Genomic DNA, 14682 nt, shown 5'->3' with positions numbered 1-14682 from the left:
AAAATTTCTTAAGTTCTAAATTACCCTTAGGTGATGTTTTTTGTGGTATATCTTCTTTCACAGCCTTTGTAAGTGCAAGCATATTTTTTTCCATGCAATTCTTCTTCAACCCTCTGCTGAAACTGGAGGACTTTCACTTGATGAACCATTAATTTCATAAACTAAATCATCACCCACAACTTGTTCATTTAACACTTGGTTTTGAATAAAATTCAATTCTGTATCATTCAAATCTAGCATTTCAGAATTCAAAGAATCAGCTGCTAAAAATGCCTGGGTTCCATCTGCTAGCATCACCGTTCTTAAATTACTTTTGCTAAACGTTTGAAAATCATCATTCAGGGGAATTGAAACATCATTTAGAAAGCTGGTCTGATCTATTTCCGAGCTCATGAGAAGAGCGTTTTCTTCATTGAATTCAAGAATATAAAAATCATTAGAATCATCAGTTACAATGCCTGATGAGTCATTAGATACAAATAGTCTCAATACTGGAGGTTCTGTTGAAATTGTAGCCATGTCTGCTTCAGAAACATTTGCAAACTTATCTTCCATCGTTTAAAATTAATTATTTATTTTTCATCTGGAATAAAAATAACAAAAAATACTATAATATTGAATACTTCAGTCGTATTTAGAATATTACCCTTTCAAATTCAATAAATAATAAAAGTAGGTGCGAAATCACTCACAATGATACTCACATCTAAACACGCCGTAATAATTGTACAATTTTTTCGTTAGGTATTTTTATTCCATAATCTATTGAATTATGGAAATTATAACAATACAACAAAATTATGAAAAACTCTCAAATTGCTAATTAACTTAATTTATTGTTGTTCCATATTTTTGACACATACAGATAACCTAAAACTTATTGGTGATGGCCGTCGAATAAAGCACCGTTTATTGAACCGTTTTTTTTTTTTCGTTAATTTCGTTCTTCTCGTTAAAAATAAAATATAGTGTCCATAGATAAAGAAGAGTATATAAAGATGTGTAACTTCAGAGTTGTCGATCAATAAACAGCCCCACAAAAAGCGCCAATTTTAAATTTAAACTTTAACAAGCTATGCAAAGCTATGAATATAGGGTCATCCTAGCTTTCACCGTTAGCTATACTAGCTAACAGCTAACGGTGTAAGCTCATGAGAAAGTAAAAATCAATCTAAAATTTTTCAATTCAATTTTAATGGTACCTTTGATCAGTTTTATTTACTACAAAAAATATAAAAGTTATAGTGGACTTAAACCAAATTGAGCACATATATCTGTGTGTCTGTTTTTTTGTTAGTAAAGTACCTAGACAATATAATAGTATCTATCACCCACAGCACCCACCCCAGTTTAGTTTAGTTTAGTTTAGTTTTAATATTATTATATCATATATAATATATAATATATATATATATATAGATAAAGAAGAGTATGGAATAGAGAACCAAGACCCATAGATAAAAGATGAGTGCCAGACCTTCTTTATAAGTTTTTGGTTTTTAGTGATGAATCTGAGGCGCCGGTTTCGTTATCGCTCTACTTTTCAAAATTTTATTTGGTCCAATATGCTTATATGGTTTTATTTGCCTGATTTGGCCTGATCGCTCTGCTTCTGTCTTCAGAAGACTGTTTTTATATTTTAGAAAAAATATCACAAGCTAAAATGTATAAATAAATTGCAAATAACAATATTTTGTTATTTATTCCTGATATTACCATTATAAAAGATATGAGATCAAATCAATAAAACCAAATAAAGCAACAAACATCACTACAGTTTTAAATACACATAATTCATCACAACAATTTCTATTCGACTCTAACTAGTTACAGTAATTTAGTAAACATAATATTAATAAAATACTCTATATTAATGCAATGTTAATATAAACGAATTCTTAGGAATATATAATGCCAAATACACAAACATTATATAAATCAAAATTTTATTGTTTAATTCATGTAACAATAAAATAATTAAATTAAATAATTCTTTCTCATTTAATTCTTTGATAACAACAACAGATATCGATGTCAATTCGAAAGCAATACAATTTTTTCAGGAAATCACCAACAAACAAAATATACTATTAAATAAAATACAATAAAGTCTTACTTTCTTCTAGAATGCTTTAAACTTCAAAAAAATTGTTTCGAAAAAATAAGAAATATGTTGTTAAAAACAATTTATGTTAAATATCAAGATAAATAACTTTTCTGAGAAAAATGGCGATACTTCTCATTGTTTGCGCCAAGTACATTCAAATTAACCCTAATCGTAAGCTCGACAATTAAACACAACACATATATATCAGCACTGTTTTGATGTTAATACAAACACTTTTGGCACAAGACACATTTAATAAGAATAGTTATTCATCACGGACTAAATAATGATTTCTGAGGTATTGTTTGTTGTCCTTTTATCTGTGCAACAAAATTGAGTAATGTTTTTAAATTACTTTCAATCATAACCTTATCAGAAAGTAACTGATCACGCCTGTAGTTTTGTCTTTTAATTTTTACACACAATTCTGATGCTAAAATATCTAAATCTTGTACTTCATATCTCAAATGTCTATTTCTGTGCAATAAGTTGTTTCGCTGCTCTTTCTTGATTTTCAATTGATCTGTTAATTCAACTTATTTGAAAAATGAACTATGGGTTGAAGCTTTACTTCATGCATTACCTTTACTAGCATCAGGACTACATTTGTATATACAATATGGGCACATATGCTTTTGAACATGTAATTGCCCTGGTCTGTGACATAGAAGGTGGTAGTATTCACCACATAATTGGCAGCAAATGACACTCTCATCATCTAGATGAATAAAATATATATATATATATATATATATATATATATATATTTATATGACACGATTTGGTTTATGGTGAGCACAAAGTTGGTATCGATAGATGATTGAACTATATGAATTCAAGTTTTAAAAAAGTATAAACACAACAAATAATATACATACCATGTAACTGACAAATAATACAAATGTCTATTTTATTTCCCATTCTATTCTTGTCTATGTTATTTCCCACTTCTCTTTTAATTTCAGAACAAACTGTAAGGTTTTCTAAACCTTGAAATTCAGTTTTAATTTCAGATGGTACTTCATTATTTAAAAAATTGTTGACAATATGATTAGCAGATTTGCTCTTCCCATTTGTATCGCTAGGTACTTGAGTTTTGAAACTGGCATTTGACCTTAATCGAGTCACTGGTGGAGTTCTTTGCTGTAGGTATAACTTCTTTTTACTTCTCTGAGATAAAAAAAATCAATTAGAAATCAAGTCTATTTAATTGTTCTATATATACATATATGTTATTTATAAATATAGAATCATGAGTTTTGGATTTTTGTGTATAATATATTCATCTGTGTATCTCTATTCTGAACAGTAAATTCATTTAAAAACAAAAAGTTTAAGAATGTACAACTTACTTGCAATGTTTCATCATCCTTCAGAAACCAAACACAAATTAATACAAATAATGCATATATATATATATATATATATATATATATATAATTACTCCAAAAAGATATAAATATAACATTAAATTCTAATATAATTATAATTATATAAGTTTAGATTACAAGTACTTTCCAGTATGAACTAACGATAAGCAAAGATGAATAAATTGACAAAAAATAGCTAAAACAGTAAATACTTAATAAAAAGTAATTAAGATTACATACTTTTTTATTTTTTGGTGTTTTATGCAACAGATCCACATCAATGGCTTTGACATTCAACTGCTTTTTCTTATGAAGTCTTTGTTTAATAATCTGTGTACATCGGTCGTGTGTTAACACATTGAGGTATCTGCATAAGATAGATCAGCTACACAAGAAATTGTACTACATTCTTTCAAAAATGTAAAAAATTCATTTTAATCTTGCAACAGTTATATAGATTGAAAAATGCTAAAAAAAACATATTTAAAAAAAATGAATTATTAAAGTTTAATAACAGCTTTATTCATTTTCAGATGACATTTAAGATATCATATACAACAAATTTAATTCGTTTGCTGGTCAAAAATTATTCAATGACCAATTATTGAAATTGACAAAATCTACATAGATTATATTTCAAATCAAAGTAATATTGTTATAATATTTGAATACTATAAATGATAACCCATGATTTATCAAAACTGGAGCAAAATTAAAATGAATCCACAAATTATAATTGTAGTCAATTCCATTTTACCTAAAAAATTGTTCTTTAGAACCAGGCTCCATTGATGAAGCTGATGCTTCTAAATCTTCTTCAATGTGTTCAGATGTTTCTTTCTCCTTGGATTCATCTAATATTTCCATTCCATCATTTTTTATGATTGTTTCCATTTTATTGCTGTCCTCTTTCATGATTTGTTCAACTTCATTTGCTTCATTATTTTCACATTCGTCATTTTTAGCAAAATCCTCACTTTCACCAACAGTTTGTTCTTCACTATTGGCATCATTATTGTCAACTCTTTTATCATTTTCTTCTATTTGGTTACCTTCTTCCATTTCATTGTTTGAATTTGTATTACTATTTAATACTTTCTCATCATTTGTATTAATTCCTTTCTCATCATTTGTATTAATTCCAATTTCTTTGGTCTCATCTTGATTAATATTTTCATTATCATTATGATTATCAAGATTATCATCATCACAGTAGTATTCATCAGGATTATCATCTCCAGCACAGCTTTGAAAATCATCATCAATATTTTCACTGTCATCATGATTTTCAGCTTTATCTTCACTGAAATTAGGTTCCTCCGGATCCTCTAATTTAATGTTTGCATCATTGTGCTCGTATTCAGACTCAGGGCTAATTGTAGTTGAATGAGATGACTCTTTTTGATCTTGTGTTCCTTCTTTAACCATTTCTGAAGTATCATGTACTATTGTTAACTCTGGAGATGATGGTGGTGATGTTGTCTCACTGAAAATTTTTATAAGAGATATTAATAAATTTATAAATGAGTATAAAATGATAAAAAACTTAAATATATTAAGAAGTAATCAATTGCATTATCTGACACTATTTTACATAAAGCATAATTAAATTAAGAACTGTCTACAATTACATTAATAGTCGGATATAAAAATACTACATTTTAATATATGAGCAAAATGAAGAAAAAACAACAAATGTAAACAGTGATAGATTTTAATTTATGATTGACCAACTTACGATTTAACTATTATTGGATCATCCGGTATCTCCACAATCGATGATGTTGTTTCACAAACCGATGCAGTGTTTTGCTTGCAAACTTTATTGAGAACACTTAACAACTTAGAACGACGGTCTTGTAAAAACTTGGACTTCGGTTTGTCTTCATTCATTTTAATTTTTTTCTGCTGCTGAGAAGTTTCTTGGCCGTTTTCTTCTTGAGAACTAACTGAAGCTCGCTTCGATGGTATTTGACTCAATGAAATTTTTTTATTCGGCTGTACTTCATCAATGGTTTCTTCAAATGATGTTGGTGATAATGAGGAAGATTGCACCAAAGTCTTGTATTTATTTCTTAAAAATATTAGATATAATTATTAGTACCGTGATATATGAATGATAGCAAAGAAACTTTGCAAATCATAACTTTATATTTAAACACTAAATGCTTCAAGAGAATTTATGAATACTAAAAATTGTAAATATGCACCTTTCATTTTGATATTCTTCCAATTGACGTTCAATATAAGCTGTATCAGCATCATAATTAACTGGTTTCTTTTCCCTTTAAGTTTGTCATGGTATCTATCCAGTTCATCACGAAGTTCTTGTACTAGTGGTTTCTAAAGAAAATATTTTCAAGTTAAAACTATTATGAAAAAACAAGAAATAAAACATAATGCCCAATTCATAAATTCCATGTTGAATGAATTGAAATACAAAATTTCAATTTCATTATATTATATACATCATATAGACATTCATAATCTATAATATAATGACGATAATAATAACAATAATAGTAAATAATAATTATAAGTAACTTGTGTGAAACATTTTTCTGTGCATAACAGAAAAAAATGTGTTATGAATTGCAGCAGATCAATTAGCCATTTTGTCTTTAGTTGCTTTAATTTTTCAGCTGACTGTACTAATTGTATTATAACTAATTCAGATAGATTAATTTTGCTAGCATAAATTTATCAAAAAGATTTTAAAAACATATAAAAAAAAATTATCAAATAAAGTAATCAAAAATGTTCATAAAACTGGATTATAAATGAAAATAAAAATACAAGAACAAACGTCATACAATATAATTTTTAATATTTATTGATACCAACAAACTAACTGTAACTAGCTAATTAAAATCGAACTACAGTTTTCAAATAATTAGTAGATAGTGTAACAAATTTAATAGAATTTTATATCATATATGTAATATATAAACAAAAATGTAATACAAGTTTTTGCTCCATTCAACTATTAATTAATCATTATAATTAGACTATAATGTATCACTAACCTTTGTTTTGCGATAGATCTTATCAAATTTTCGGCATTGACTAACTTTTCAGTTAATTCTCGTCTCTAGAAATAATTACTAATTATAACATCAATTGTAATTGAAAGTTTACAGTTAAATATAAATACTTACATCCTTTGGATTAGCCTTTAATTTTTTAAATAATTTCTGTAAATTGAACATATGTTATTATGAAAAGAAAAACTTTGTTTATATATATAATATATATATATATTAAATGTGTGTGTGCTATCTAAGAGTTTATTTACCTGGTGAAGCCCAATAGCACCTCTTAACTTCTGCTGGCAAACCATAAGATCATTCTTAATATTTTCGGATATATCCATTATTATTTTTTCAACAAATACTCTAAAATATTTAGTTCGCAAATTAAGGTATATGCATAAATTATAGCATAGTATGTTTACTCAAACTTAGCACCATTTCATTAAATGCATGAAAAGCAGTACAGTTCATTAATAATATACTCTGTCAAATAAATTCGTTATCACATTAAGTGAAAACAAATATTTATTTTTACAATTTGTAAGATAATAAATTCTCTAGGAACAGAATATCGAATAGGAATATATTTTTATAGGTTTTATATTTTATTTTACTATCAAAAAAAATTATGTTTTCGTAAATTAGTAGCGGAATATATCGACTATATATTTATAAACATATCACTATAATATTTAAATAGAAAATTATTATTATTATTACTATAGCAAAATAATTGAGTCCACTTTTAACGATTTTACTATATTTTTATTTGCACATTTTTGCATAGGAGCAGTAAGCAACTAGGAAGGCTGAAACCGGGATCTGACATAGCATAGGATAATTAATTTTTAGATAGTGACATCTTATGCTCAAAGTTTGAAACCAAAATAGAGCGGGAGCCGCTAAATATTTAAATTTTTGTCGCAAAAAAGTTTCTTAAATTATTGGCTCTTAAGTTTTACACTCCTATCCACATTGTTTGAAAATAAAAAATAATGTATAAAATAAAAAATAATGTATTCAATATGTATATAAAATGTGTAAATAATAATATACATATAAAAATGTACACTTTTTATTTTATGAACACAATCATCAAAAAATTAAACTAGAAGGATCAAGAATGAATGAATCGTAAATTGTTGTATTTGTATGTGGTTGGCCAAGAATGTAAATTGATTAAAATGTATTAATCTTTTACATTTTTCAGGTGAATAAAATCGAAATGTATAAAAGCACAATGCAAAAATTATGAAACGTTTAGGGTAAAAGGAAAGGTGATAAGTTAACAAGGATCCCTAGGATCCTATGCATCCTGAATATTATTTTTTCTAGAGTCCCGATGGCTGAATTATTCAATCTGATCTATGGACCCACAGTTGTATTTGTATCAAAAGGCCAGGTGAAGGCAGCAACGAGTTTATTCGAGTAAAGTTGGCTGATATTTAGTACTGTACATATTTGTGAGTTTTGTAAAAATCGGTTATGTTAAAAAAATAATAGTAACACCGTCAATTTGATCTTTAAAGACCGCTAAAAATTGTTTACGTTTGTTTTACGATTTGTTTACACATGGTTTACACTGACAACTGAAGTATCATAATATTTTTGATGATTTGGTATAACCTCAAATTGCGGCAATAGCTTGTGATATTTATTATCTTTATCTGTTATCACTTTATAATGTCGAAGCGCGTAGCAGACAAAGAAATTAATCAAGATAATTGGGATGAAAATGAAGATTCAGAAGAAGCAGGAACTTTCCAGCAAGCCGCTGACCATATTCTCAAATCTAGGGTTATCAAAACCGCTAGACGTCGAAATAATGCTACAGAATCATCTGGTGCTGCCAAACCTATATTCAGTGGTTTTAGTTTTACTAAACAACCTGAACAAGAATCGTCCAAACCTGCGTCCCTGCATTTTGGAAATACTTCTAAACTTGAAAGTACTAAAGACAATTCAGTTCCAGAATCAGACAAGGAGAAGTGTCTAAGAGATAATGAGTTTTTCACACAAATAAGAAGCTTAAACAAAAGTGTTTCTCAATGGATTAAAGAGCACGTAGATAAGGATCCAATTTGTGTTTTAACACCTATATTTAGAGACTATGAAAAACATTTAAGAGAAATTCAAGATAAATATGAAAAAAGAAAGGAATCAATAAGCTTTAATTCGGCAAATTCTGTTACTGATAGTATTAAACCTCTGAGTGACTCTGATAAAGGTCGCTCTCCGGATAAATTAGAACATAAAACTGATAATTCTTTAAAAGTCTCAGCAGAAGAAGCAAAACAAAAATCAATATTTGGTACAGGCTCTGCAACATTTTCATTTGGAAATAGTACTACTAGTCCCCCAAGCACATTGCCTACGGCTGGCTTCAGTTTTGGCATGGGAACACCATTTACTTTTGGTAATGCTGTCTCAAATCCAAGCTCAACTAAAGAATCAACACCAAGTCAGTCCAGTGTTCAAGAAGATCCTGATGAAGATGAACCTCCTAAAGTTGAATTTAAAGCAGTAATTGAAGAAGACAGTATTTATACTATACGCTGCAAAGTTTTTATTAAAAAGGATGAGAACTATGTTGATGGTGGTGTGGGGAATTTATTCTTGAAACCTGTGAAAGATAGGAATAAGATGCAACTAATAGTAAGAGCTGATACTAATCTGGGTAACCTTCTTTTGAATGTTCTATTATCTGATTCAATACCTACAAAAAGAATGGGCAAAAATAACGTTATGATGGTTTGTATACCTACACCAGATAAACCTGCACCTACTTCAATTTTATTGCGAGTGAAGACTTCAGAACAAGCAGATGAACTGTTGGAAATGATTGATAAGCATAAGTGTTAATTTCTTTTGTTAAGATTATTTTTTATGCTGATATTAAACATTCATTGTGAGGTTTAATATGAAATTGTATTTCAAAATATAATAAAGCTTCACTACATTATACACAAATTTATATTTATATTATTTTTCATAATAAACAAATCTTTTTATATTGCTGCATTATATTTTGTTTGCATATTAATTATTGAATCCAGATCTTAAACCTTCTTCTATATGCCGCAGATGAACCTCAATACAATTCCTGAAGGTTGCTTTATTTGCTGAACTTATTCTGGATTTTATTTCATCTACAGTTCCTTTCAAGTATTGTAGTTCACTTGGGCTCTGTTCAGATTCAGATAGACATCTAATTTGCATCATTAAAGCAGTTAAATCAGTAATAACATTTAAGTATTTTTTGTTTGTGATAATAGCTTTTTCAGGAGCTCCTGAATTATGTTGTTGCACCATCTTAGTGGCTTCCTCTCGACATTTTTCTCTTAAATATGAAGGAGCAATCATTGATGTTAAACCAGGTTCTGGAGCAATTTCAGTGCAAGTAGTTTGTACCTCGTTCAAAAATTCTGTTAAATCTTTATTAATTTTTTCCAATTCCAATAATATACCAGCATATTGTTTTCTAAATGTTTCTGGAGGTTCTCCAGCAAAAGATAAATTACGTTCAGCTTCTCTGTTTAATTCTGACAATCTTTTAGTTTTCAATCTTTTGACATTCAAAATTTTATGAATGCGAATTACATTTTCCAGTAGCTTTACAGGAAATCCTCCAAGTGTGTCTTCAGACATTAAACTTGAATCTTTCATTGGCGATAATGCAAAAGAATCTGATTGACCGTAATTTGAGAAAAGTAATTTATTGGTAGGTGTCAGGTAACTTCCCTGAGATCTAGGTCTGAATTTTTGAACTATGCTACTTAATGATATTGTTTCTGGAGCCTCATGTGATAAAACTTCAAAATCTGGAACTGAATAAGTACTCAAACCAGGCCGATCAAATGTTATTCTGTAAGTACAATTGGATGTATCTACAGCATGAATAACCCCAGTAAATAAACCATCTTGGGGTTTACGCAATCGTGCAGTAACTTTTGTACCTAAAACTAAAGGTAATGGAATTTCATCAGGCAAATCTTTACAATTAGCTACATCTCCAGGTATACGTTGTTGAAGAGCTCGTATTTTTTGTCTTTTTCTTTCTAATTCTCTTCTTTCTTCTGTAAAAAATGCTTCTGAACATCTTCTTGGCTTACCCATCATTCGTCGAATTTTTGTCCACTCAACACGAGTTAACATATGTGTTTTCAATTGAGGAAATGATTCTTTAAGACAAATCATAAAATCATTGTCACCATCAAATAGTGTCTTATCTAAATTACTGTAAAACCATTCATAACAAACCCATTTATGTGCTTTCGGCAGTTTTAGCAAATTGCGTAATCTCATACCTATTTTCTGGCCTAATTTCTTATCCGGTGCCTGAGTACTTGTCTGACCATTTTCATCATCATCTTTAGTTCTATATTTTTTTATAGGCGTTACCTTGCGTTTCTTTTGGATAATACTTTTATGAGGTGTCTTTACCGGTGAGGATTTTGGTCCTCTTTTAGGTGATGATCTAGGAGGCTTTGCATTAACAATATCATCATCAAAAAACAATCGATTTTTCTTTCTTATTCTAGCTGGCATCCCTCTTGCATTCAATACTTGTATGGGTTGTGAGGGAGCAGGTTTTGGAGGTAATTTTGTACCCACCCTGTGCAGCCCCAAAGCAGCTGGACCAAAAGCTGGAACATTCTCCTCGTCTTCTATATCTTCTTGGGGCTCTTGCTTGACCATAGTTTCCTCACTCATCGTATTTCAAATGTCAATAATATTCCATATGAGAAATTTAAATTGCAAATCGCAATGTAAAAATAACTTCTACCATTAACTACACAACTATGCAACACAAATTCAAGAATATTATACACAAGATAAAAGTTAATCACTATTTTAAAAGTCTTATAATTTGTATTTCATAAGTACGATATTTCAAAATTCAAATCTGTACACATACAGTTTATTAAATCATTAATAAGCATACCCGTAGGGTATAGATTTTGTAAATTCAGCACAAGTACGCTTCATAAAATAAAAAATCCAAAAAATTAAAATTCTGTAAGAATAGCAATCTCATAAAATCTGTTTATTTGAATCGTAATAATCGAATTACTAAGTTTAAAGTTTGTCCGCCATTTTGACGTTTGAATAGGCTCTTGGGAAATGATTACATCCAGCATTAGTATGAAAAGCGCACGAAATTTAAATTTAAATTCAACGAACTGCTTTTTTCGTACAATATTAATTTTATTAGCAATTGAAAGTTTAATAAAAGAAGGAGTAAAATGTTCTGAAGAATTTAAAATTGACGCAGAACCTGAAATATCCTGTCGAGAAAAAACACGTCTCATTGGTACCGATAAAAATGACTTATATGAGCTTGTCACAGCTCCTTTAAATGGTACAGTTGAACTGGAATGCCATTTTTGGTAAGCTTACTTTTTTAAATATTATTATTAATTATGTAGATGATAGGAAATATAACCAATCGTTATGAAAACTAATTAATAAGTACGAGCTAAGGTCCTTGAACCGTGTAATACTAAGTAACATATTTGAGTAATGTACATAAATCATAAATCTTTCACATTGATATAACATTACACAGTTAAATTTTGAAAAGCTGCTTTTATAAAACCACCTGTCTAATATATATATATATATATATATATATATATAATTAATTTTATAATAATATATATTAAATAATATATATTAACATCGATGATTTTTCCAAATTTGCCATTCAATATTCAGAACAAATTTTTCTTTATTCTTGTCGTATTTAAAATGTTTTTTTTAATATACATTCTTTTATATATCAATTGCGATATTGGTATGATATTTATAGGTAATAGCATTATGCAAATAGCATTTATCAAAAATCTATTCATCGAAGTTTACACATTAAGTCATTCTTTTTAGTCATGATATAGATGACCAATATCCAAAAATATGGTATTACCAAAATGAAATAAACAGCGATTCAAATCAAGAAGTTGATGTAGGGATGGACACTAATCCTCAAGATTGTAAATTTTTTGTTACTACTAGCCATACATTGATAATTCGAAACATTACTGCAGAAGATGGAGGATTTTATTTTTGCCATGGAAGAATGGGACAAGAAGCACAATATAAATACAATTATTTAGTTGATGGTTTGGCTTTATAATATCTATATAATCTAAATAATATTATAATATGACTTAAAAGGTTTATATTATTCAAACTTACTTAAGACCTAAGCTAATATAGTTATAGTTAAATTAAAATAAAAAGAAAATTTTCGAAAATAATGCAAGCTCAAAAATATTTTTTACACTATTTTATAATATTTTCATATATTTTTCATTTTATTACTACATTTATTTAATTTATATATTCATTATTATGATTTTTTTTGTAATATAAGTATTACTTTGTGTTTCAATATTTATAAATATATATATTTAAATATACATATATATTTTATCACTGAAAGAAGTAGAAAATAATATAAACAATACTAAATTTTAAATAACACGTTTTAGTCATGGAAAACCTGAATATTACATCGTACAAGGGTAATATAACACAATGGGCAATTTACCATAAAGACATATTAGACCCTATAAACAAATATTTCAAAACTGCATCAGAGTCTGAGTTTACATTTATTAGAGACAACTTAAGCACAAACTTGGAAGTCATAACTGAATGGAGCTCTTGGGGTAGATGTCAAGTTTGCGAATTTCCTCTTGGACATGCAATCAAAACTAGAACAGGATTTTGCCATATCAAGACTAAAAAACTTAATCAGCAAAAGCATTCAGTAAGGATTTAATATGAAATGCTGCTAAGCTCTGCTTATAATTTTTATTAATGCATTAATAATAATTGTAATAATATTTAAAAACTATTTTAGGAAAATGATAAAACTGCAGCTTATACTGGTACCGAAGCATTGCAAGCAAAATTTATAATAAATGCTTTCAAACTATCTTGCCGATCTGTCTATTTTAGTAAATTATTTCCAATAATAGCAAATTATACAAAGATAATACCAAATTATATTCAAATTGATTCTTGTGTTGGAAATTGTATATCAGGTAAATTTGTATGATTTTGAAAATGCACATAATGTTTAAGTATAAGTTATTTCAAAATTATAAAAAATTCTACACATATATAAGAATATAAAGAAATTTCCATTAATCTAATATATACAGTATTAAACTAACAATTTGCATTAACATATTTTTTTAAACAGGCCAGAAAGGATGGCAATCGAAGAAGAGTCCCTACAAATACAAGAAAAGCTATGTAATTGCACAAGGTGCACATTTGACGTTGATTTGTCCTGAGTAAAAAAATATAATCACACGAATAAAATCTTGTTAAAATAACTCAATTTATAACTTTGAATATTATGAAATAGGTCAACTATTGAAACAGAAGTGGTGTGGAAAAAACATAATAAAGAATTGGGAGGTTCCTTAAGAAGAAAGGTTCCTTTTTTATCATACTTGAAATTTGACTCTCATTATAAAATAGTACAATCCATGTTCAATCGTATACTTTTTAGTATCAGTTTCATATAATAATGAATGCAATATGTTTATGAATTTATGAACAAATTATCGTAAATATTAATATCAAGATTTATTCAGGAAAAGGAATCTCATATAGCCGTTGATACTTTTGGCAGTCTCTATATATTTGATGCGACAAGTCAAGAAGCAGGAAATTATACTTGTACAGTGAATGATGTCAAAATGCAAGAAGTTACAATCATGGTTATTTCCAAAGCGGTTCTTCTGACAAAAGGCAAAATCATATACAAATATTTTATTCAAATCAATTATGTATAGACTTAAAAAAATGTAATTAAAATTTCAGCCTTTTTACGTCATATGGCATATTTAGCATTTGTTCTCTCTTTAACTTTGTCTTGCTACTGCTCTGGGTTGTTTGTAATGTGCAAAAATCACAAATCTTCTAAGAATTATGCAGACCAGCCAAAGGAAGAAGAAGATATTGATGAATCATTCCTCACAGACACCGATGATGGTATGTTGAATATAATTTGTAATCTATTATAAACAAATACTCAATTGAGAGAACTTTGTTTATTGAATCTATTTGTGCTTTTTATTGTACTAGTACCAGTATCGCTTTTCAATTCTATTTTGATTAAACATGAACTATCCCCACAATTTTTATTTTTCTA

The 14682-nt window shown here is 28.2% G+C and overlaps 3 protein-coding genes and 1 pseudogene across 4 annotated transcripts in view; 1 reads left to right on the top strand and 3 right to left on the bottom strand.

Annotated features, from left to right (window-relative positions):
• Positions 1 to 766, bottom strand: part of LOC113370659 (zinc finger protein 76-like) — a 3408-nt gene extending 2642 nt beyond the window's left edge. Inside the window, exons 1-2 of one of the 2 annotated variants that reach the window (XM_026611355.1) lie at positions 705 to 766; positions 111 to 583 (exon numbers count right to left, since the gene is read on the bottom strand). In XM_026611355.1, coding sequence (XP_026467140.1) covers positions 111 to 555 — 445 coding nt within the window. In that variant the 5' untranslated portion in view covers positions 556 to 583; positions 705 to 766. Of the gene's footprint in view, positions 1 to 110; positions 584 to 646 lie in introns of both variants that reach the window. The other variant, XM_026611356.1, reaches the window with a different exon arrangement.
• A 1613-nt stretch (positions 767 to 2379) lies between these two features.
• LOC113371068 (variant-silencing SET domain-containing protein-like) lies at positions 2380 to 7302 on the bottom strand. The gene is made up of 11 exons (XM_026611715.1): positions 7230 to 7302; positions 6773 to 6872; positions 6636 to 6671; positions 6504 to 6568; positions 5688 to 5762; positions 5216 to 5551; positions 4235 to 4963; positions 3718 to 3844; positions 2986 to 3277; positions 2691 to 2825; positions 2380 to 2630 (listed from the first exon to the last, which is right to left on the bottom strand). The coding sequence occupies exons 2-11, from the start codon at positions 6848 to 6850 to the stop codon at positions 2380 to 2382; spliced, it is 2124 nt and encodes a 707-aa protein (XP_026467500.1). The 5' UTR covers positions 6851 to 6872; positions 7230 to 7302.
• Positions 7303 to 7967: 665 nt separating this feature from the next.
• Positions 7968 to 9503, top strand: LOC113370498 (nuclear pore complex protein Nup50-like). Its single transcript, XM_026611171.1, has one exon. The coding sequence runs from the start codon at positions 8193 to 8195 to the stop codon at positions 9369 to 9371; it is 1179 nt and encodes a 392-aa protein (XP_026466956.1). The 5' UTR covers positions 7968 to 8192; the 3' UTR covers positions 9372 to 9503.
• On the bottom strand, positions 9470 to 11451 carry LOC113370497 (annotated as a pseudogene).
• Between the last annotated feature and the right edge of the window lie 3231 nt (positions 11452 to 14682).

The sequence above is a fragment of the Ctenocephalides felis genome, unplaced genomic scaffold, assembly GCF_003426905.1.
Source record: "Ctenocephalides felis isolate EL2017-DRISC unplaced genomic scaffold, ASM342690v1 CF-g0.4_SCAFFOLD_01492, whole genome shotgun sequence".
In the NCBI taxonomy this organism is placed as follows: Eukaryota; Metazoa; Arthropoda; class Insecta; order Siphonaptera; family Pulicidae; genus Ctenocephalides; species Ctenocephalides felis.
The sequence above is the reverse complement of the archived record's forward strand: the minus strand, read 5'-3'. Positions and strand labels throughout refer to the sequence as shown.